At 44.2% G+C, this 22,753-nt stretch overlaps 3 protein-coding genes across 6 annotated transcripts; 1 reads left to right on the top strand and 2 right to left on the bottom strand.

Annotated features, from left to right (window-relative positions):
* Positions 1-2,005: 2,005 nt before the first annotated feature.
* On the bottom strand, positions 2,006-7,421 carry ngb (neuroglobin). Of its 3 annotated transcripts, none has more exons than XM_068706963.1 (5): positions 7,378-7,421; positions 5,388-6,128; positions 4,535-4,643; positions 4,311-4,430; positions 2,006-4,186 (listed from the first exon to the last, which is right to left on the bottom strand). In XM_068706963.1, exons 2-5 carry the CDS (start codon positions 5,483-5,485, stop codon positions 4,034-4,036), a joined length of 480 nt encoding a protein of 159 aa, XP_068563064.1. In that variant the 5' UTR covers positions 5,486-6,128; positions 7,378-7,421; the 3' UTR covers positions 2,006-4,033. The 3 variants fall into 3 exon arrangements, with proteins under 3 accessions (XP_068563064.1, XP_068563067.1, XP_068563066.1); XM_068706966.1 differs by lacking the exon at positions 7,378-7,421 and having other exon boundaries at positions 5,388-5,543; positions 5,752-6,876; XM_068706965.1 differs by lacking the exon at positions 7,378-7,421 and having other exon boundaries at positions 5,388-5,624; positions 5,752-6,876.
* A 146-nt stretch (positions 7,422-7,567) lies between these two features.
* fam161b (FAM161 centrosomal protein B) lies at positions 7,568-13,072 on the bottom strand. 2 transcript variants are annotated; one of them, XM_068706940.1, is made up of 9 exons: positions 12,893-13,072; positions 11,999-12,248; positions 11,440-11,915; positions 10,750-11,060; positions 9,257-9,375; positions 8,985-9,152; positions 8,764-8,863; positions 8,514-8,674; positions 7,568-8,299 (listed from the first exon to the last, which is right to left on the bottom strand). In XM_068706940.1, the coding sequence occupies exons 2-9, from the start codon at positions 12,196-12,198 to the stop codon at positions 8,224-8,226; spliced, it is 1,611 nt and encodes a 536-aa protein (XP_068563041.1). In that variant the 5' UTR covers positions 12,199-12,248; positions 12,893-13,072; the 3' UTR covers positions 7,568-8,223. The 2 variants fall into 2 exon arrangements, with proteins under 2 accessions (XP_068563041.1, XP_068563040.1); XM_068706939.1 differs by having other exon boundaries at positions 8,514-8,686.
* An 89-nt stretch (positions 13,073-13,161) lies between these two features.
* coq6 (coenzyme Q6 monooxygenase) lies at positions 13,162-21,346 on the top strand. The gene is made up of 12 exons (XM_068706968.1): positions 13,162-13,578; positions 13,828-13,962; positions 14,877-14,935; positions 16,840-16,966; positions 18,084-18,214; positions 18,312-18,419; positions 18,673-18,735; positions 18,855-18,962; positions 19,619-19,821; positions 20,002-20,117; positions 20,500-20,666; positions 21,219-21,346. Exons 1-12 carry the CDS (start codon positions 13,377-13,379, stop codon positions 21,246-21,248), a joined length of 1,449 nt encoding a protein of 482 aa, XP_068563069.1. The 5' UTR covers positions 13,162-13,376; the 3' UTR covers positions 21,249-21,346.
* Positions 21,347-22,753: the final 1,407 nt, after the last annotated feature.

The following is a 22,753-nucleotide window of genomic DNA, read 5'->3' on the forward strand; positions in this document are numbered from 1 at the left end:
AGCAATGTTCCACAGCCGGGGCCCTATACTTTATTTAATCAAACACTTTTCACGTATAAATTGCTTCATCATGAGGTGTCTAGTACAGTATTCTAACGCAGCATACCAGGTTATGCAGGACATTTACATAATGTCTACACAGCCCCCGTAGCAAAAGCAGCATGTTAGCAGAGCAGCAGTTTCAGTCCTCCATCTGTGTCCACACACAAGATGCATTCAGGCACAGTATCGAGTGCAGGTCACCCCGCGTTTTAGCAGCGCTCACAACCAATTACACAACCACTGTAGGTGCACGCATTAAAATGGAAGAAAGTAGACTTGAAGCATTGGAACGCACTTCTGGTCGCGTTTGAGCACAAACAGCGTGTGCGACACACATGCTGTTATGCGACCTGCGTTGATGGCTGCATGGATTAAAATAGAAATGTATATGTTCTCTAAGACTCGCATGAGATGGGCGACTGAAAATGCAGCTGAAACGCCTCCTGTGTAAGCCAAATGTGTATTAATCCGCGGCTGAAAATAGTCCTGAACAAATACACAATTTACTCTTGTTTGAGTTACTTTTGCTAAAAAAACTAAAAACTACAGTGCCCAGCTGTTTTGGGAAATTATAAAGCAATTAAACTATATTTATATATTTCTTTTTATTCTATCGTATGTCATGTTTTCATGGTTGACAATCAGAAAACTATGTGAATCCTATATTATCCTTCAGCCGGTTGTACTTCAAGTGGGAAGTGACAGACCGCTCGTTCTCGCTGTTGCTTGGCAGGCTGGTGTTGCAGACTCCAGCAGCTCTCAGAGCGAGCCTCATTAGCCTGAGCATGCAGGCGTTGTCCACGTCTCACTCCTCTCCACTGTAGCGTTTAGGATGAGTGAGTGAGGGATTGAGCATTGCAATGTCTTGCTTTCCTCCTTCATACAAAACAAACGCACACACGCACACAGACACACACACACACATATATATATATATATATATATATATATATATACGACTCTGGACCACCATCACCTAACAGTTGCCATGACAACGTTCACTACCCCTTCATTCCAAAACACATTGCAGACATTCTAAAAATAATGTGTGTTGTCTTTTTTTTTTTTTTCCCCCGCAAAACTCCCCTCCAGACGACGACGACAGCCCTCAGAGCAAATCCTCGTACGCTTACAGGGTGAGCCTGTCGAACCACAGGTGCCGATTAATGAATTACCACGAGGTAAATTAACACTTTAGCGCGTTCTAGTTTGCAGCGCTGCAATCCAAACCCGTCGGTCGGTGACCTGAGCGGAGGTCAGGACAGCCTCCACGAAAGCCCGGTGACGAGGCAACTCAGTGTCGTTCCCTAGGCCGAAAGCGAGACATGGAGCATGGAGCCAACGTACAGACGGCAGACTGTCAGCGAGACAGAGGGAGCAGGGATGCTGTGTGGAGTGCAGAGAGACAGATTAAGGCCATGTCAGCCACTGCTTCAACGGCAGAACAGACAGCCGGCTCGTGGATGTGACTTTTACAATGATACAGGCAAATTGTATGTACGGGAGAAACGAGCCCTGTGTAATCAGATAACTCATTCCATCGACCATCCTTCTTCTCATTACTGTGGCTTCACCTACAGGACACACACACACACACACACACACACACACACACACACACACACGCATATTGATATTCAAGCAGGAACTCGTGCAAACATCAATAAGGATTTAACTAAAAAAAAAAAAAATCAGTCCCGATTGCAAAGACCATCATGTCAATTATTAGAAATTCTGTGAACAATGTTGATGTGACATTGTGCAGTTGCATGAGTAAGTGGGCTCGTCTCTGTAGCCGAGGGCTATCGGCCATTCGGCGCTTGGATCTTATGTAACACTCGGAAGACGGGCTGTCAGTGGGAAGCAAATCGGGCACGGTACGATTGATTTCAAACGCTGACCGTCGTCCGTGGACAAAACAATCTGAGAGCGAGAGGAAAACACACTGACCTCGTTTAGCGGTTCAAATATCCACAGAAGATCACTTTATTTAGTCTCAAAGAAGCACACAACATGTTTTTGTTCAGGATGGAATCCAGTTTACAAAGAGTGCGTGCTTGCATTAACTATAATAATACTGTGCGGTTGGTGTTGTTTTTTTGGTTGAAGGATAACTAGGTGAAGTCATCGCTGTTCAATAGCAGCTGATAATGATGAGGTAGACAGTGACACACACCCAATATGTACAGAGCTGGATGTTTAAAAAGGACAACGTTCCAGTTATCGGTCATGCCTGCTAAACAAGACCTAATGTCGGGTAATTGAAAACAGAGATGTGAAGAACAGCCTGCATAGGGCTGCGTACTGATACCACTATAAATACACCACATACACAATCAGTTCATACACATTACACCTGTGGACTGGAAAACTCAACTTATGTCATTTTCTGTAAGGACTGTACATTTAGAAGTTGATGATATATATATATCTCTATTATTTTTGATTAAATGAAACCCACACAAGGTAATACATCTGGAGGATATCATGTATGTCACGAAAAAAAACAAAAAAACAATGCTCTTTAAAACAACACATACATTTCAGAATATAAAAATAAACTTTGTAAATGTAAACTCAGACTAAAGCGATAATAACCACATATCAGCAGCTTGGATTTACAGTTGTATGGTGTTATTATCTAATACTTGGCGCACTGTTGCTAAGTTACTTGGCATTATGACCATGAATGTCAACAACAGCTAAGGATGATACATATAGTGTTATGTCAGCAATAATAATAACACACACACACACACACACACACGCACGCACGCACACACGTATTGGACAGCGACAGCACACAGTATCTGCATTATTTGTTCCGTGTTAAGCAATTAAAAAGGAGGGGAAAAAAAATCATCATCAATTCCGTTTGTCTTCGTGTCATAATCCAAAATAAATATTCACTCCCAGCCCCACTTCCACTCTGCTCACCCTCACCTCTAAAGCTGAGGTAATGCTTCGCTCGTAGCCACATAAATACAGTTAATAAGCACTACTAAGGTAAGCGACTACAGTACAGGAAATCTACTTTACACTGACGATGACTAGAAACCGAGAGCCAAGAACAAAGATGCCCTTCACTCCAAAGTAAAGAGGTAACAGTCTATTAGTTAGAGTTTAACAGTCAGCCGATGCCTATTGAACTAATCACAGCCTCTACCGAGGGGAGCGTCACGCGCCACGCTGAGTAAGGTGCACACGGATGCCTTAACAGTCATAGATCGCTGAAGAGACCCATCAGAGAGAGTAACAGTTCTTGTCAGTATCTATTGAACATGTGTCTGAATCAATAGGTTAAATGTTAGAGAACAAAGTCACACACACAACACGTGGGCGTAGTGACGTGTAATATCGATAGAAAACACAGTATGATTATGATTAAGGTGATATAGGACTTTCTTCCGTATAATCACATTGCTTTGTCCCAAAAACGTGTTTAACATGTCGTGTGCAGTATCACTGTGTTCCAGTTAGATAGAGAGCTGCCACGCTGGCCACAGTAACCATCACAGTTTGAGTAGTTTGTGACGCCTAAATATAATATCTAGTGTTTCACAAGTTGTGCAACTCTTTTAAGATACATCAAAGACCACTACAGCCAGTGTTATTTGAGTAGATATATCAAAGCCATTATATACAAAGAAGACTCAACGGGTTATCCTCGTTGCTTTTTTTCTCAGTGTGAGGCGCTCGGATTACGGCTCCAGACTTAGAAAGAACCGAAGCAAGCCGGCTCAGAACAGCTGTACACAGCAGCCCTGTCTGGTAGCTAAACATCCGCAGCAAAGGAAAGAAACTCTGCGATTGGTCGATCCGATTGTAAAGTGTAACCACACCGTACATTCGCTACGCTATGCAACCTCAGTCAAAGAGCAAATGTACAGCGGCCAAAGCCACAACGCTGCAAGTTACACAACCTTATTCCATGGCAACCATGTCGAGTGATTTGACAGCAACTGCTCCAGCAGCCACCGCGCTGTGCGCCTCAGTCGGCCTTGTCCTCCCCGTTCTTGGCCCATCCTCGGCTCATAGCTGCTACCACGATGCTGTACATGTTGAGCCAGGCTTGGCGCAGCGGTGCCGTGTAGGCCTGGCCCAGACTGCACTGCAGCATGTAGAGAAGGGACTCCCCCACCATCTTAAGAAGTCCAAAACAAACACACAAAAGAAACACACACACACACAAAAAAAATGTGTTCTTTAAACAGCTCATTCACTTTGTGAAACTATACTTTGTGAGACTATGAAATGTTGGGTCCTACAGCAAAGGACTGCGTGTTGACTCCCACAGCCTGATGCTTCCTCCCCAGGTTGAGCAGGAAGTCCTCCAAGGAGTGCAGGTCGTCCAGATGGCTGACCGCTGCATCGATCACAAGCATCACCTGGGACGACGTGCGACAGAAGACAAATACACAATACAGGAGACTTGTGCGCAAGAGGGAACTGTACACTGGTAGCAGGTGACTGCGGGGGAAACGGAGCTCACCTTGGTGACGTGATCCAGGAACTCGGGGCTGGAGAGGCAGTCTTGAGTGGAGCCACAGCTTGTAGTGTAGTGGAACAGAGTGAGGAGCGTCGGGTCCAGCTCAAACAGTCTACCACAGACAAATACCACACTGTTCTATAGGCGTATGCACACGGCAACGTGGGGATGCCAAGCATTCACGCAGACACAAAATCGATCTATAAATCATACATCTAAAAATCTCTCTTGCTAGTGTATTTAGCGGCAGCTGTCTCAAAGTAAATTGTGGATTATTGCAGTCTGTCGCCAAGCAACAAGTCAAGCTTCCGGTCCCTGCATGGTGAAAGTGTGCAGCCGGAGAATCTAGCTTGATTCTCTCTCCACACCTGTGTTACATATTCACATGTACGTATTCTTGACAACACAGTTGAAAGAGTGGCATCTTGAAGACACCGATTTAAATGTCTGTTACGTCTCTGTCTATCGCCAATGAGAGTAACACAACGGAGATTGAGCTTGTGTCCCACTGACGAAAGTGTTGCAATATTTATATATTTGCAGTATTAAAATTACAGTCTGGAAAATTACCGGGGAAAAAAAAAATTCTGTATTTCAGTTTTTCTCCTTTGTATAAACACAAAAAAATGGCATTTCAGACGCATCCCAAGACCCAAGACTTCAAAAGTCTAAGCACAAAAAAACAGCAACAACAACAACAACAACAGATACTATCACATTTGGTTTAAGCGTTAAAGAATTTGAATTAATGTTGCCGAAAGGATGACGGCACAGAATAACACTATTTTCGTCTGTTACGTGTCACTTTACTGTCTAATTCCGTTTTCAATCATGCTGATTTCGTGTCATACGTTACCTGGAAAACATGATGACACCATGAGGGATTTTGTTCTTGCCCAGGCTCTCCCAGCTGCCTCGTATCAGCTCCTTGTCTTTCCCTGACAGCTTCTCCATCCTCCCTCAGGCGGTCAACACGCGGCAAGTTCTTCTAGAGCGGAAACACACAACTCCTCTACAGGACGACAGGGCTCAGTTTAAGGCAAAGCCATGACATTCAAAGTTAATCCACAGGCGAAACGTCCGCCAAACCCACCTGGAAAAATAAAGTGGAGCATCAAGTGAGTGCAGCTGATTTGTTAGTAATGTTTCAGATCTAAAGAAGGGGGACACAACTGCAGGAGATATGATTCCTACGCTAGAGATGCACAAACATACTGTACCTTCTTAAGGTCAGTCTTCTCTCTGAACTTCTTCTGGTGCAGCCGGGCTGAGGGGTCTGTCTGTGTGTGTCTGTGTGTGTGTGTGTGTGTGTGTGTGTGTGTGTTTGTGTGTGTGCAGGCAGCAGCCTTGCCTGACACTCTGGTGCACTTGCTCTCTCTTTCCCCAGCCCCACGGTGCAGTCAGGGAGTTGTGCCACGCTCTTATCTGTCACACTGGCTGCTATCTCTCTCTCCCCTTCTCGTTTGCCTCTTGATATGCTCTCTCTCCAGCACTGGGGATATTTGTCATGCCACTGAAGGAGAAAAAGAGGGATCTCTCTCTTCTGCTCCAGAGAGGCTGCAGCGAGCCACAGCTCCTCCTGCAGGTGAACCAAGGACTAAAAAAAAAAACAATCATGCAGAGGATATGCATGCACACGATTCTGCGCGCACACAGCATACACTGCACTTATCAAAACACTTTAAAATCAAGAGAATTTAAATAGAGATGAACGACAGAATAACCAGAACACAACTGGGGTGTTTCATGCAGTCCAATGGCTGATGTTTACCCAAGGTCAGAAACAGGCAAGAGTCAAAATAAGGCAGGCAGGGGAGGTGAGGCAAACTTATCCAAAAGGGGATCAGGTTAGAGAGCAGGAGTCCAAAAGGCAGAGAAAATGGCTGGACTGGTAAAAGAGGAAGTAAACAGATAATCTGCTGGGGGATGAAGCGGGTCAGTACATAAACTACTGGGCTGATGGGGCAGCGGTAACAGGTGTGCAGGGGAACGGTGGGAACACAGGGGTTACAGCAGGGCAGGGGTGAGTAGCAGGATGTGGGAGAGAGAGAGAGAGAGAGAGAGAGAGAGAGAGAGAGAGAGTAAGTACATGTCAGGGGGGGGAGAAAGCAGACGTGGAAGATGTGAGGCTTAGGAATTGGCTGACATTGTGACAGTGAAGTCCATTTGAGGCCTGTATCATCTACTCTAGGGCGTGTCTTCAGCTGTGCACTCGCAGAGTTTCAAATGTGTGTGAATCTTTACATCTTGCAGCGGTTGGAATAATAAAAGACCTGAACGCACCACCTTAGTGAAATTACACTGCTCATCTGCTAAAGTAGAGCCACTCCTCAAAACAGTGTGATCAGAAGATTTGGGCGGTGGAGCGCTCAGCCTCTCATTAATCTAAATGAGATGCGTCTGTTGGCCTCTCTCGGCTTCCACACACATTGGAGGCACCGCAGCTCGATCGAATGCGCGTCTCACTCGGATATTATCTCAAAAGGTTGGGAGGGATTTTTAAAAAAAAATTTTTGCCTTGTTTTCAGCCGTGCACCGGGGGGAAATCAGAGGTGCGCAGCATCCTCCTGAGGGACTACGAGGCGGAGAGCGGAGGGATAAACTGTTCCCATGACAACCTGCCAAGATGGAGCCCTTGAGGCTTCATCGTGTGACGTTTGAGATCTCAGGAAGGGACTCTTGATGCATCTTTAGCTACTATATGGCAACAATTTGGGGTTTCAACTTCAGTGATCTTTTTAAACATCTGTCCGGCGGCACCAAATTGTATTTTAATTCTATGTGACATATTGCTTTAAACTCAATTTCAAACTACGCCTTCAGTCACCGTCAGACGAAACACTTACTTTTTTTATGATGTCGTGTTTCTGAACTCATGTAAACATTGCCCTTTAGGTCTTCAATGCAGAACACAGATGCCTAAAAAAAAAAAAAAAAAAGCAACCATATGGTATGTGGGGCTCCATGACTTGTATTATGATTATAAACATATTCAGACGTTCATTTTTAGGATTCCTGGAAGTCAGTTGTCTAAGCACAAGCTTACAGTGGAGGCCAGTGTTCAAGTGTATTTGATGTGGGTCTATAGGCTTGGAGCGAACCACTGAACCGGTCTCTGTGAATGCATTTGCACAGTCAGGGTTGTTTATTTAGGTGGCTGTGTGGCTGAAGAAATAACTGGGAACTTTAACCCAACCATCTGAGGAAGGCCCATGTCAGACGCTCGGCGTCCTTACGGGACCTGACCCATTAAAACATATACATTTATGGGATATTTTAAGCAGCCAAAGGAAAAAAACCCCACTAAGAGCAAAAACAGATTCAATTTCTCACTATCGGAAGATCCTTGAGTTAGAGTACGTAAAACACAAATTAATTTGCCAGACAGTGGTCTCAACTGGAGTCCTCATTTTGTTTTTGAACTGTTCATCCTGGTAACCAAGTGTTCATCATCCTCCAAATTACAGTGTTCATATTCCCGAGCAAACGTGTTGCTATGAAACAAAAACATACATATTCAAATCGTATAAAACATGGATTACTTAGAAACACACGTAGTTGGTAGAGATTGTCAAGTCCACATGCATGGTGGGAATAGTTAGCCGTGACATGAATCATTGTGGAGGACGGTGTTGTTTTCTAGCGGAGAGGCCATAAAAAAAAAAAACTCTCTACCGCCTGAACCTTTTTGATCATGGCATTTCTTCCCGCTTCACGCTCTTCTCTTCCACATCTTCAATTTTCTCCCCGTCGTCTACATTTCCTTCCCTAAATCAGACATGTTGGGTTAGAAAATGGCCATATTGTAATTACATTGAACTTTTACTTGGCTCCAGTGTTTATCTTCCTTCACTAGAGACTGCATGGCAAGCTCAGAAAATTATGTAATGTAGTATGACCACACCACAAGAAGTCCTTGGTTTCTCCAGCACCAGTGCTATTCATAATTTTACCGGATCCACTGGCTAAAAACTCTACATACCTGCTGCAAATGTGATCCTCAGCGCTGCGGCTCTTGTCTGTATCCTCCTCAGAGCTGAACGACGACGACGTTCCTTCAACAGCTTCTCCATTTTCTTCGACAAACAGCTCCTTCAAGCCGGCTTTCTTCAGCTTGTTCCTGTATGCCTGCTCTGCTTGAGCCTTGGCATTTTTCTGCCATGAAGGTAAAAAGGTCAAAGTTACGTCATTTACGGTGTGACGTAATCTTCTCCGCTGACCGCGTCACTCACCTGCTTCACCTGCTCGAACAAAAAAGGCCGTTCGCCAACCCGTGCCTTCATGTCCCGTAACTCCCTGGTGTAGTCTCTCGCCCTTCGTTGGTCGGCCTCCCTTCATGTCGGAGAAGATTACAGCTTGAGTTACCGCGGAAGGCGTTTGTGGTTGTTGTGATGCGAGTCGCAAAAAGGTTGCGATATTGGCGAACGAACGGCCTCACTTGACCGGCACTCACCGACGTTGCCGTAGCTTGTCATCATACGCGGCTTTCGAGCTGCTGTGTGGGTCAAGCAACCTCGCATGGAGCGTGACGGTCTTCTTCATGGCCCGGGATCTCATCTGGTACTTCCTCAGCCAGTCGGCACTCTCTTGATCCTTGCTCTCCCTCATCTCCATTGACTTTCTGTGAAGGTAAAACATTTAACTATTTACTGTGTGGAAAGAATAAAGAGGAAAATCCACGATTGTCTATTGTTCCAAAGCCGAGGCAAAAAAAGAACAAGTCACCTGATGGCCATGCTGCGCTTCCTCGCAGCATCCGTGATGTATGTGGGGAGTGTGTCTGCGGACAGCGATGTTAAGGCCCCGAGTGACTTGCTTCTGCTGAGATGACTTACTTTTGGAACCTGAAAAATGATGAGGAAACTAGTTCTGGATGCCTTTATATAGATTTGCTAAATCCGTGCAGTGAGGATGTGACGGAGATACAAAGTTTTCTGTCCGATGACGCAGCATAACTTACATTTATATGCATTTGTTTGAAAAATAAAAGCACTGCGGGAGAACTAGAGAAGACCAACATTGCCTGTCAATAAATTGTGTGGTTCATTTATTTAATTCTTTCTTTTTTAAATGTGATTTTCAGTTTTCGTTTGTATCAACAAACAAACTGTAAGAACAATCGATACAAAACACTTCCACATTCACAGATGACTATAATCTACAAATACTGTGACGACGTATCTACAGTAGCGTTTTCACGACGTGCCACACCTTTAGCAACAAGGCTTAATATATCATACATAAATCAGATGAATTCACCCAGAAATGTCTGGCATGGTTCATAAAACAGATCTCTGGTAATCGTATCATTTTGGGCAGAGCCAGAAAACATACGAAAGGATGACAGGAAGTCACATTCGCTGATCACAAAGTTCATTCCACCACTTTGGATTAGAGTGAATTACTGTTATTGGTATTTAATTACTGTTATAATTATTGTTACTCTGTAATGCCCTCGTGTGAATCATCCACCCAGCAAATATATAGAGATGGTCTCGTGACATGAAAAGGACTAAATTCCTGCTTGAAATGAGGAAAATATCCGGTACTGTCGAAATGAGGCCTGAGCTCAACTTGATAAGTGATGAGGTTTCAAAGTTTGAGATACAACTGTTGAAAGGAGACGACTATTCGCTCTCTAAAGAGGCGCCCGTTGCACATATTTAAAAAAATACATGATAGAATGTTGTACAGATGGCAAAAAAAAACGGCAGTAAATATCACCCTTATGCCAGTTATTGTACATGTGGTGCAATCATAGTGATGTGGGAAAGCAGTGCTTTAGGTGATCAACACTGTCATCTAGAACATGCAAGGCTTTAAGGAAGGCTTAGTGGTTTCCTATCAGCCTTAAGGAAAGAGAAGGACGCTTCTCAAGCCATGCGTCAAACAAAGGAAAAGTAAAATGTGAAGCCAGCCATCCGGTGCTTCAGAGTCCCGGATCTCTTCTTATGTAATTCCTCTAGAGACACTGACTCTGACTTATTCTTACATTTTATTGATGCAATATTTTTACAGAAGTTGTTAATTAATTCCTGCCACGGTTAGGCAGGGGATTAATGGAATACAGAAAAAAAAATGTCAAAGCTCTACGTCACAAAAAATCACAAAAAATGAATGAATGCATAATAGCAAACTGAAAAAACAACAACTAATGAAACCATTTTAACATGTTGGTATAGTAAACAAACAGGTGTGTGGTAGAGGAAAGGCTTTACCTGGGAGTGTTCGGGACTCGTCCTACTTCGCCTTGCAGGCAGAGCTGAAGTCCTCAGAGAGAAGGGCTGACATGTGATCGCATCTTTCCTCTGCGAGGTTCTCAGCGCCTCTGTCCGCAGGGCTTTGTGCAGCCTACTGAAATCTGGAACCTGGCGGATGATTTTTGGCTGGAAGCTGGGCCTCTCGTCCAGGAAGCCCAACTTGTCCTTCCTGGTGCGCTCGGCGGCGCGAAGTTTCGGGCCGCCGGACACGGCGGGGTTCATCCGTCGCGCTGTTGTCTGAGTGGGGGCTTTACTGCAAAGCTCCTGGTCTGGACGAAATAACGATAAGTTGATGTGAAAGATGAGGTCACGTCACTGCATGAAGTGTATCACACCCACTGTATACATGCACCCAAAATGACATGATACAAATTAAGTGTGTATTATGATTATTTCAATACAATACTGACTGCTCACTTTATTTAGCTTCCTAAAATTTATCAATTTGACTTTTACGAGTCATGTGTGGTCTCCATATCACAACCAAATCAAAGTGTGACCCATTGGCCCTACTGTTCTTAGATGTCAGTCTGCAAAAAGGACACAAAGTTATGTTACAAAGAGTCTGATCTTTCCATATTTTCACATTAATTCCAACTATCATACCGAACACTTTCCAGCACGGTTCCATCAGAAAAGGAAACCCACCTTTTCGCTCAGAATGCGACGCGTCTTTCGCCTCTTCTTGAGGAGGTTTCCTAACGGCAGCAGCCTTGTTTTTGTGCGAGACTCGGTTTGGCGTTGTCGTCAGCTTCTCCCTTTTCTCCTTTTCTCTCTCCTGGAAACTGAAAGGCCTTTGAATGGAGAGCAAGAAGTCCCTCCTCTGCTCATGCCCCTGGTTCCTCTCCTTCTCTCTCAGCTCCACCATCTCCTGATAGCGGTGCTGAAAGACGTGGCGGGGCACCGGGTGAGCGCAGAACTTCCTCCGACACTCGGCCTCAGCCTCCTCCTCTTTGCTCATCTGCGTCGTCTTCGATAAAGCAAACCGCTCACATTGTTGAGCAGGAGGGAGCACGGCAACTCTGTCCGAACAGCTCTTCCACTTTGAAGATAATTTGGGGCTCTCTGACTCTCTGGGATGTGTCAGGGCAGATGTGGAGGTGGATCTCCTCATTCCTACAGGTCTTTAAAAAACAGTAAAGACCTTTAAGAAAATGGATATGTTATAACTATGACCAAACATAAAAAGACATAAGCAGAAACCTACTTGGCTAGATGTTTATTTTGATCACCGGACTCCGTTGACAGTAGAGAGTTCTGATGAATCCTCCTCTCCAGTTCCTCTTTCTGTCGTGTTTCTATCTCCTGCAGCTGCTGCCTGAGGGCCTCACTCAGGGCCTTCAGGTGCTGCTGAAGCATTAACTCTGACCGGAGTCCATCTGCCACCAAGGTCTCCAGCTTTGGCATATTTCTCCGACTTGTGACACGAACAAAAGCTGTGAAAGGTTGTTCTAGTCCTGTAAACAAAAAGTTGTTTTGTTTTTTTAGTTAGCGCTGAAATGCTTAATCAATTCATCTGTTTGTCTATCAATGGAGAGTCAACTGTTAACTAGTTATTTCATAGAATTCCAGGACAAATTTTACACAAAATAATAAAATGTGACTGAATATGATCCATGATGGAAAATAAGCAGGGGTAGAGAAAAATACATGTTCTGCCAATACTTTCAATGTGAACACACATCAAAACACACACACACACACACACACACACACACACACACACACACACACACACACACACAATGACAGAAAACTCAACAAAACTCAACAAAAGTTCACATTGAAAAAAAAATAATTAAAAAAATCTGTCGTTTTAAATGATGAATACATTCATTGAAATGACCAAACAATGTATTTTAAAAGCTTGCTAATAATAAATAAATAAAACTTCAAACACATCAAACTGACATCCAGTGCGTGTAAACGGGTTACCATGGTAACCAGACATCAACACAAGGTGCTTTCGCGTGATATCGGTTTTCGGACACGTGTTCAGTTGCAGTTATTCTATTCGTTTGCTTCACTATTAAACTTCTGTATTAACCTGCAACTGAAAAGCTACAATATGAAATGATGAAAGTAATAATGAGCGGCCGACCTGGTCATTAAGACGAGTTTTAGGAAGTGTTTCTCGTCGTCGTCGTCTTCTTCCAAACGGGAACTTAAGTTCGCCAAAGTTCTCTGCTGAAAAAATACATTACATCTTATTCTGTCTGTTGACATACAGCTGAGTATTACAGAGTACTACACCGAGCAGAGCGTGTTGTACTTCACGCTCACACACATCCGTCTCGGCAGCACGAGCGCTGTGTGTGGACAGCAGCAGCATCGTCTCCTGTGATTGGACAAGAAACCCGGAAGTACTTCACCTCGGAAGCGCTTGTCAACATAAACCAACACGGCTGGATTATACACACACACACACACACACGCAACAAAAATGACACAGCTGCCGTAATTACGACACACACTCGCGCGGCTGAAATCGTCCCGTCTGATAAGAGACGTGCCAAAGTACCCAGACCTCCACCAGTGGACTGGTTTCTCCGCGTCTCGTATGAATACAGGGTGAAGACAGAAGCATGCACAGGCTCACAAGGGCGACGCTGGCCTTAAACGGACTTGGCCGGTGTTTTGTGGCAGAGAAGCACGTGTCCGCTCTAAAAATCCCCAGCCGAGGATTAGTGTGTGCAGAACATGGAGACGACTCTGGCAAGCGTGAAGTTTATGATGTTATTATATCCGGGGGAGGAATGGTTGGAGCCGCGATGGCATGTTCCCTAGGTGAGTGACTCCGTCGTCCTTCAGCTATTATTAACATATCATCACTAGAGTCAACCCATAGAAACGTGTGATTATTACTCTATAAGATACTACAATATAAACTCTACGATGTGTTGCAAAAAGGAACAAATATGAGATGCAAGATTTATATTTTTTATTGTAGCAAAACTGTTTAGACTCAATCTTATACATGTGCTGCCATTGTTACTCAATATTTACATGATTTTTGTTTTTTTGTTTTTTTGATAGGCATGGATCCCAACTTGGACGGTAAGAAGATTCTTCTGCTTGAAGCGGGCAACAAGAAAGTCATGGACAAGGTCCCAGACACCTACAGCACCAGAGTCAGCTCCATCAGCCCAGGCTCGGCCACCCTCCTCAGTGGTACAGTAGACATCCAAAACGTTGTAAAGATATATCAAAGAGTGATTAGCTCCCTTCCTGTGAGACGCCTGTGTGGTGCTTGACTGATAAATGTCTCCCACGAGCGATCAGACACCGTCCAGTCACCAGGGATCATATCTGACCGAGACCCGCCATCTCGGGTCTAGAATCCGTTAAAAATAGCTGAACATGACCATCCGTCCGGACCTGTGCGTTGTAATATTTCAAAGTTATGATGTCTTAAAAAAACGACACAAACCTTCGTGATTTGAGGTTATGGACAATAATCATTGGGCTACATTTAGGCTGAAGCTTTCGCTTAACATCTCAAATGGACACCTTCACTCTCTTGCATTATTTGCGCACCGTTGACTTCACTGTGTGTTTATCTCGTTAATCTGATCACAGACTTTGACACTGAAGTGTCAACAGAACATTTGAAAGGACGTGCGAGGGATTGCGTCTGAAACATAAATGTGGAGTCGGCGATTCTAATCCTTTTTTTAATCAAATTCGGAGAATATCTCCTCACTGCTCTATGCGGGTCTTCATACACAGCCCTGGCTTTATAAAAGGGGAAACAAAAGTGTCTCGGATCGAGCCACACAACTGTGTTCCAGCCAATCGGCAACACATTCACGCGTGTGGATAGGACTCAAGTCTTTCTCCAGAATCGCTGACTCCACCTTTTTTAACTCCTCTTCACCTGGTCGTTGGTCCCAGTTCAGCTCAGACTTGTCCCCCCCTGATCACAAAGACTAGTTGGACCAATTTCCCGCTACCCTTCGTTCCACTTTGTACTGACTTTTGGTAATATTCACCCAATTTAATGTGCTTACTTTTAGAGTGTGATTACAATTTTGTTTTTGATACGTAGACATGCATCTGTTGTGAATGTATCTGTGCACACGCAGGTGTCGGAGCATGGGAGCACATCACCAAGATGAGGTGCAAGCCCTATAAAAGGATGCAGGTATGTCGCTCTTCAGCTCACTATAATTAACACATTAAGTTGCTTTTTTTTTTTTTTTTTTTTTTTTTTTGAAATCTGCAACTCAAGGATACAGTAACCGCCACCGTACTGCGACGTCAAAAGTTTAATTCAAGACAAACAAAAAAAATAACCAGCGCCTGCTACAGTGTGGAGCGTCTCCCAGAATCCTTCTGTTGCACAACTTGAGTTTTATTCATCTGTCCTCCAGATTTTCCTGGTTTACAGGCGAACTGTATGTATTTCTGTCATCCATCAATCACAGTGACGGCCCGTACAATTTGCGGAGAGAATAATCTGTGACACTCAGCTTGTACTCAGTAATTCATCTTAATGAACAAGCAACACAGTGCTGTATCGTATAATCATGTTTATGATATGTAATTGTTCACATAAAATGGCTAGAAACTGGGGTTGTATGTAGTACTGCATTTTGGTCATTCCTATGTGCAATTTATGACTTTTCAGTAGCTTTGCACGATCTGTGGCACAAGGAATGCCGAAAAACATAAAGTATATATTTTTTTTAAAAACCCATCTCCTGGCATATTCAAAGTCCTGGATGTCTCTTTGACCAATGCGAGTTTTATTTATTAAAACCATGTTTTCTATGAAGACTAAATCATTTTGACGTATTTCAAATTGGTACTCCTTCCCCACATCTTATAATTATGAAGATTCATGCGAACAACGGGAAGGAGATGAAAGATTTTGGAGAGCGGTTGTTTGCAGCAGAGTGAACCCGCTTTACGGCTGTGGGTGCGGGCTCAGTCCCTCTTGTAAGATGTGGTCGCTGTGTACCGAACACTCAACCGCAGGGTTTCTCTCTGGGCCTAAGATGTCATCATGCAGTGCCTTACAGTGATTATGGTAGTGTACCTCTCCCATTATACCTTGACTCTGCTACCACTGCTTCGGCTCGTTTGCCCATTGAATGTCGGTCATATATATATATATATATACGTTTCACCAATTGCCCTGAAAAGTATGTACTGCAGGTCAACTCTAAATAACGTTCTTTCCATGCAGTAAAATGCTCTTCCAGGGTTTAGATTTGAAACAGAAGGCAAACCGTTTTTTTGCCGTCAAGGCGTCATTTTGCCCAGATTTTTTTTTTTCTCTATAAAGTTGCGAGGAAGTGTATTATTTTAAATCCTAAAGTATGTAGTGACAGATTCTACCCCGACACTGCATCATTTCACCCCGCATTAAACAAAACCAAAACAATTTTTGGGCTGGTCTCAGTAAATCTTACTTCCCAACCACTTATCACAAGTTGCTAACCCACTGCCATTAGTGGTTTTTCTGTAGGGTCAATCCCCCCTACTTTATGGCAGGTTGGGGGAAAAAAGCAGCGCAGCAGCATATTACTGCAGAATGATGGGTTTTGTCACCATAGTTACAACCCAGGAGAGGATTAACCTTGTACAAACACTTTTCACCCCCTCATGTTTAAGTCAAATAGTAATTCCAGGTTGGAATTACGGCAACCTAAAACTATATCTCACTCTGCCGCTTTTGGTTTTGCGGATAAATATTGACTGACTCTTTATGTTCACAAACATGCCATTTGTTATTTGTGTTTCCAAGAGAATGTTTGCACAAAAAAAAAAAAAAAAAAATCCACATCAAGTGTCATTTGGTCGTCCACCTCAGAGGGCTCCATTAAGCTGAAGTCGGCCGAGTGTCGGTGACCCTCGCTGCTCTGGTTTTTAATGCATGTAGGCCGTGCCAACCTCCGACAGCGAGCTAACAACTTTGATGTGTTCGGCTCGACGGAGCGCCACTTCTCTGCTCCCGGCTATATATAGGGAAGAGGGGATGCATAATTGCTGCATTTAAGGATATGCTTGTAGACCGCCGGGCATAATGAGTCTGTCATTTAGGTTTGGGACGCCTGCTCAGATGTCCTGATCACATTCGATAAGGAGAACCTGCAGGACGAGATGGCGTACATCGTGGAGAACGACGTCGTTGTGGCTGCACTCACTAAACAGCTGGACAGCCTGTCCGGTAAGCACAGCGTTTATGATTAAAACATGAAGCCCCACACAGTAAGCAGCAGTGCTCCGTGAGACCTCTCGATTCATCTTCCATCTGCCTAATGGAAGCCGGGGTCTGGCAGCTTAATGCCGCCACATTTATTCCATCCTGTCCCCAGGTTTTTGTTTATTTGTACCCTCTCCCGGTGACTGTTTTTAAAGACCAGTTCAGCCCTTGGAGCGGCTTCTGTTTTTCCTGCAATTTCAATCAAAACCTCACATTTTGGGAGCTGCAGGGCACCGGCACCCTCTGTGTACACGTGAAGTGGTCCAGTGACCTATTTAAAGCGGCCATGTGCTCCCAGGCTTCGCCACCTCTTAAGACACGAGCGCGCTGACGGTGTGTCGTGCTGCATTGCTGTTGACATTAGACCGACTTTTGTGAGATTTGCAAATAAAACTTATCCCTGCTGTGTGCTTGACAGTTAAAGTGACATATTTATAAACAGTTTTCAACATTTTGCCCCAAACAACAAATGTGCGGTTACCGCACTTTTTTTTTTTTTGCCTCATGTGCCGCCCATTTGTCGGCTTCTCTCCTCTCATTTTAAGCCGTGGTGTTGTTGCGCTCAAGACGCAGTACATGAGAAGTGTGCTCCACGCCAGCTGGTTTCAATGTAACCCGGCTCTCAAAATCCCTGGAAACCCGTATTTGATCGTGTTCAGGGTCCAGTAGCAGCAGTGCTGTGGATGGGGGTCCCCCCCCCCCCCCCTCTAACTCCGCATGAGCCATCGTAGCTCCGGATCCTTTCATGTGTAGGATGTCCAGCTGCTGATATTTTAGGAAGAGGGGGCCGTTTTAGCGCAAAAAAATCCAACAAGCTGGCAGCGTGTGCAAAGTGTGGCGCGGTGTGCTTGTAGATAAACACTATTAGTTAGGTCACTGTGGCAAGCCAAGGCCATTTAGGAAGATTGTCGAATGTAAACATTTGCAGCTACAATGTGCCAGGCAGGAAAACCAGTAGTGTTTTATGAAGTGGTTTATAGATCTTCCACTGCTCCGGCTGCTGAAAAAAAACGAATCCTCTAGTTTTCTTTTTCTCTGCTGCCTTTGTAGTCACCAGTTTTATGTCCTTGTTGTTTGTCAGATAACGTGCGAGTAAAGTACAGGTCCAAGGTGGTGCAGTATGCGTGGCCCATGCCCCACCAGGCTGCACACTCCATCCCGTGGGTGAAGGTCACGTTGGCCAGCGGAGAGAGCGTTCAGACCAAGCTGTTGGTCAGTTTTGATTCCATCGTCACAAAACTGTAGTTATTCATCTCTTCTTGTTTTTTAGTGTTTTTTTACCGTTTCCATTTTTCCATCTGTTTGTCAGATCGGTGCAGACGGACCGAACTCCATGGTTCGGCAGGAACTGGGGATACCGACGGTCAAGTGGAGTTATGACCAATCTGCTGTGGTTGCTGTGCTGCACCTATCAGAGGTCAGCGCCACATTCGACACGTGCTGCTTTGCATATCGTATTTACAAGTTGTACGCTTAAAATCCTTTTTTAAAAGTTCTATTAAAAGTGTTTTGTTTTTTTTTATCATATGTCGCATCACAATGCACCCACCCACAACAAGAACCCTTTGCAATAACTTGCGTGCAATATATGTAATTAACATGCCATACAATGCAAAGCCACAATACTTCAGTTTAATATTTAATTGAATCAGATTTATGTGTTGGATCAGCCCACAGAGAACAATGTCGCATGGCAGAGGTTTCTCCCATCAGGGCCCATTGCAATGTTACCGGTAATATATCTACTTTATTTACTGCAGTACTTTTTTTTTTCTTCAGTCCGTCTCATGATTGTCTGATAACGCTTCTTCGACCGTGCTCTGCCCCCCCCCCCCCCCCCCCCCCCCCGCAGCTGTCGGACACGGAGAGCTCTCTGGTGTGGTCGACCGGCCATCGGCAGGCAGAGGAGCTGCTGGAGCTGGACGACGAGAGCTTCGTCGACGCCGTCAACTCCGCCTTCGTGAGTCTCGCTCCAGCCGTCGGGACTGCCGATGTTGTAGTCGCAGTCGGGGTTTCGTATCCGTCGGGAAAGATGTTGCAACATTTCTGCATTGTGTGCAGTGTGCAACATGTGGCAGGAGTTCTCCATACAGTCACTTAAGTGTTGAGCTGTTGTTTTGTGACTCATGCAAACAATGCTGTCATTGTTTTTGTCCAGACTTTTTAAACAGTACTAATATTTCACTCAGGGAATGACCTACCTATCCATTTTTTGTTTTGTTTTTTAATGTTTGGAGAAACTCCTTTTTCCCAAGCTGGTTATTTTTACTGAGCCTGCTGATGGACGGGGTCACCACGGTTGAGTCACGTTTGGTTTCAGGCCTGGTTTGCTAATTAAACCTGTGGTTTCTCAGTGTCGACCATTACTGCATGGAATGTTTTTCAAACGGAGCTAATTCAACTGCATAGCCTGGCCGGCATCTTCTTTTAATTAGCCCAGCTCCCGAAGCCCTGCCAAACCAGTTAGTTAGGGAGGGGGGGGGGGCACTTTCGCTGGCCTGGAGTTCAGCTTTGCTCTTATGTCAGCTAATTTCTCTGTCTGTTTTCTCTCTCTTCTGGTCATTCTTCATTCTCTGTGAATATGCCTTCTTGCCCGTCTGTCTGCGCACTTAACAGTGGAGTAATGAGAACCAGTCGGAGCTGATGGAGACGGCCGGCTCTGTGTTCCGCGGCGCCCTGTCGGCCATCATGCCATCTGCGGGTTCACCTCGACAGCTCCCCCCGAGTGTGGCAGGGGTCGGCCCAAAGACCAGGGTCATGTTTCCTCTGGGCACCGGTCATGCATCGGAGTACGTCAGGCACCGCGTAGCTCTCATTGGGTGAGACGGTCATAACGGTCTGCACACTAGCACTTCAATATTTATACTTTTGGAAAAAGTCCTAAAAATCAACTTGATAAGCACGCTTTTCAGCTTTTCATTGTTGTCTCATCTAGCGTTTTACCTAACGCTGCCATCTTGCACTGTGCATAAAATAGCAGACTGTTTTTCTTTTGCAAGGGATGCAGCCCATCGTGTCCATCCTCTGGCGGGCCAGGGAGCCAACTTGGGCTTCGGGGATGTGGCTTGCCTTACTCGTCTCCTGAGCAGGGCGGCCTTTGACGGGAAGGACCTGGGTCAGTGAGAACTCTAAACAGACACAGGCACTGCAACCAGAGTACAGCGGTTTTCCCCCTAAGCGCTTTTCCATAGCCCCAACTCAAACGCACGCTGTTGACCTGAATTATAAAAAGCATCAGCTTTTCCGGCAACATTTATTTGATGTTTTTTTTCTTTCTTTTTTTCTGGTCATTCTGGTCATAACTATATGCAAGTTGCTTTTCATAAAAAAAGTAAAATCCTGTTATGAGATACGCTGTTTATTTTTTTTTTCCACTGTTAAAATGCTCTGAGCGTTCAAAATAGCAGCAGTGTATTGACTTAATGCAGAAAGCAGAAGTACCCAACTTAAACCAGGTCCTTGTTTGTTAATCCCCAGTCTTTGTTTTGTTTCTGCAGGAGCCCTTCAGCACCTGCTGGAATACGAAACTGAACGCCAGCGACACAATCTGTCCATGATGGCTGCCATCGACCTCATGAAACGCCTTTACTCCACCAACGCCGCCCCCGTTGTTCTCCTACGCACCTTCGGTGTGCAGGCCACCAACATGGTCCCAGCGCTGAAAGTAAGCTCCCCGTCTCGCTTCTTCCTCCTGCACATCCCGGTGAACCTGGCCATCGCTCCGATAACATCAACCACCTATCAAACCCAGGCTCCTCCTCCACCCTGACCCCACCCTCCACGCTCTTTTCTGATTACACGGAGCTTTACTTTAGCGGTGTCTATAATTTCCAGAGTTCTGAACCTACTACTATGGTATCTAAGTTTAGCCCCAAATTTAGTGTTACCAAAAGTGTGTGGGTGGGGTTCAGTGCTGGCCCTGGGGCAGCGGACAGCGGTGTTGGCTTGTGTTTTCACACCCCTTTTATTACCGACCACTCATGCGAAATGACTTTATTCCCTACTAAGTGATTCAGACCAACACAACTGTGACTGGTTGTAAAGGCAGTTCACTATGGAGGCACAGAAGTGAAGCGTGACATTTTTTTCCATATTAAATGTTGTGAGTTCACTGGTTTACAGGTCTTCAGTGCCACGCACTCGTAACGGGCTTTTAGTCAGCGTGATTCAAAGTTCACTGAGTTTCTGAGCTGATGTCTCTCTCTTTCCTCCGCAGGAGCAGATAATGGCATTTGCAAGCAAGTGATGCACTCGTCATGCTGGTGGATCTGCAACACACTGTGTGAGCTTTAACGGCTGTAAAAATTGTGAATGTAAAACAAATTAAATAACAGATATATTTTACTCCTTTTGTGGCATTAGTTGTTGTGTGTGTGCTCTGGTGCAAAATGACTACAGATCGACAACACTACATTGCTGCTGTCCTGAGCATATTTTATATATATATATATATATATATATATATATAACATGTAAAAAGCACAAGCATTGTTGATTTTATGTTAAAATCCTCCACTATTTAGCAAATACAGTTCATATACCAAGCTGTGAATTATCCAAGAAGTACATGAAGATTTGTGAAGCGTTTCATTCTCAGATGGAATGTTATTTAAACTGTGTAGTCATATAGTCATAAGTCCAATTTTTGCAGTTTAATGAAATGATTTTAAGCACAATTCACATATGAAACCGTTTTACATAGGAGACTGACTACTGGTGCACACTAAAGCATTTCATTACAAGAAGTCTGTGTCGATATAAAAAGTAGAAACACAAAGTCCATTTCTCACGTTTTAATTAAAACACACATGTATAGTATACACTTGTTTCACTGGATTTAATAAAAACAATTTACATAATGTCGGTCATCAGGTTATTCATACCGATGAACACACAAGCGTTTCTGAGCAATTGTGCAGCATAACATTGTTTTGCAACGTAAGAGCGGTTCTTGTCAAAATATTTCATTAATAAAAGTTTACATTATGTATATACAGCAGTAGTTATTGAACATGTTGAATACTGAAAAGACTGCAAAGGCATGCTCAAAAGAGCAGTTACACAGAAAGTGAATATTAGATGAGAATAATTCAAATGCTCTACATTAGAAAAAAAAAAAAAATCTTTAAATATTTGTACAGTTCACAAGAAATATCAATTTTTGAGCAACCAGCAACAAATGAAGAAGTTGGGTTCATGTTTGCTGTATGTGTGGCTGTGAATGATGTTGTTGGACGCACTATCTACCCTTGATTAGAGGCCTTTCTATCACTAGTCTAAAATGCAATTTAGCCATGCTTGATAAGAACGTTTCCCCTCGTAGACGAAACAAACAACAACGCCTGAACTTTCAAACTACAGGCATCAACCTCGTTCATGTAACCGCTATACAACAGTCTGCGAGTGGCATCTCTCCACGGCGCTCTCCCGGCCCCTCTCCGGTCACGGTGAATATGTACAACTCTATAGTCGGCATCAAAGCAACAGATCATGTCTTAGCTACAATATCTGCAATTTAAAGTGTTATGTGCAAACTGCTCGATTTTCCAATGATGGCTAGGGTCAAATGAATTAGGGAGTTTAGGGGTCTGTATAATTATTTACTGCTAAGAATGAAAAGAAAAATAGATTTACAAGCATTTAGAAAGACAACTATGGTTGCACTTCCAGCAACTAGTCTCTAAATAAATGCACACCAGGACCACAGTAAGCACCAAAACACCATGACTGGTTGTGTTGCTTCTGGACACT

This window comes from Cebidichthys violaceus, unplaced genomic scaffold, assembly GCF_023349555.1.
Source record: "Cebidichthys violaceus isolate CVI_PGR_0920_01 unplaced genomic scaffold, fCebVio1.0.p SCAF_126, whole genome shotgun sequence".
NCBI classification, from domain to species: domain Eukaryota; kingdom Metazoa; phylum Chordata; class Actinopteri; order Perciformes; family Stichaeidae; genus Cebidichthys; species Cebidichthys violaceus.

Bases quoted from the DNA above. Each gene is read 5' to 3' on its own strand.
- coq6 (XM_068706968.1), top strand. From the start codon at position 13,377: ATGCACAGGCTCACAAGGGCGACGCTGGCCTTAAACGGACTTGGCCGG. The intron at 13,963-14,876 runs GTACAGTAGACA...GTGCACACGCAG, and splicing joins CTCGGCCACCCTCCTCAGTG to GTGTCGGAGCATGGGAGCAC. The intron at 14,936-16,839 runs GTATGTCGCTCT...TCTGTCATTTAG, and splicing joins AGCCCTATAAAAGGATGCAG to GTTTGGGACGCCTGCTCAGA.
- ngb (XM_068706963.1), bottom strand. From the start codon at position 5,485: ATGGAGAAGCTGTCAGGGAAAGACAAGGAGCTGATACGAGGCAGCTGG. The intron at 4,644-5,387 runs GTAACGTATGAC...TGTCTGTGGTAG, and splicing joins GGTGTCATCATGTTTTCCAG to ACTGTTTGAGCTGGACCCGA. The intron at 4,187-4,310 runs GTAGGACCCAAC...GGACTTCTTAAG, and splicing joins TCAACACGCAGTCCTTTGCT to ATGGTGGGGGAGTCCCTTCT.
- fam161b (XM_068706939.1), bottom strand. From the start codon at position 12,198: ATGCCAAAGCTGGAGACCTTGGTGGCAGATGGACTCCGGTCAGAGTTA. The intron at 11,916-11,998 runs GTAGGTTTCTGC...TGTTTTTTAAAG, and splicing joins CAAAATAAACATCTAGCCAA to ACCTGTAGGAATGAGGAGAT. The intron at 8,864-8,984 runs GTGAGTGCCGGT...TCCGACATGAAG, and splicing joins GACAAGCTACGGCAACGTCG to GGAGGCCGACCAACGAAGGG.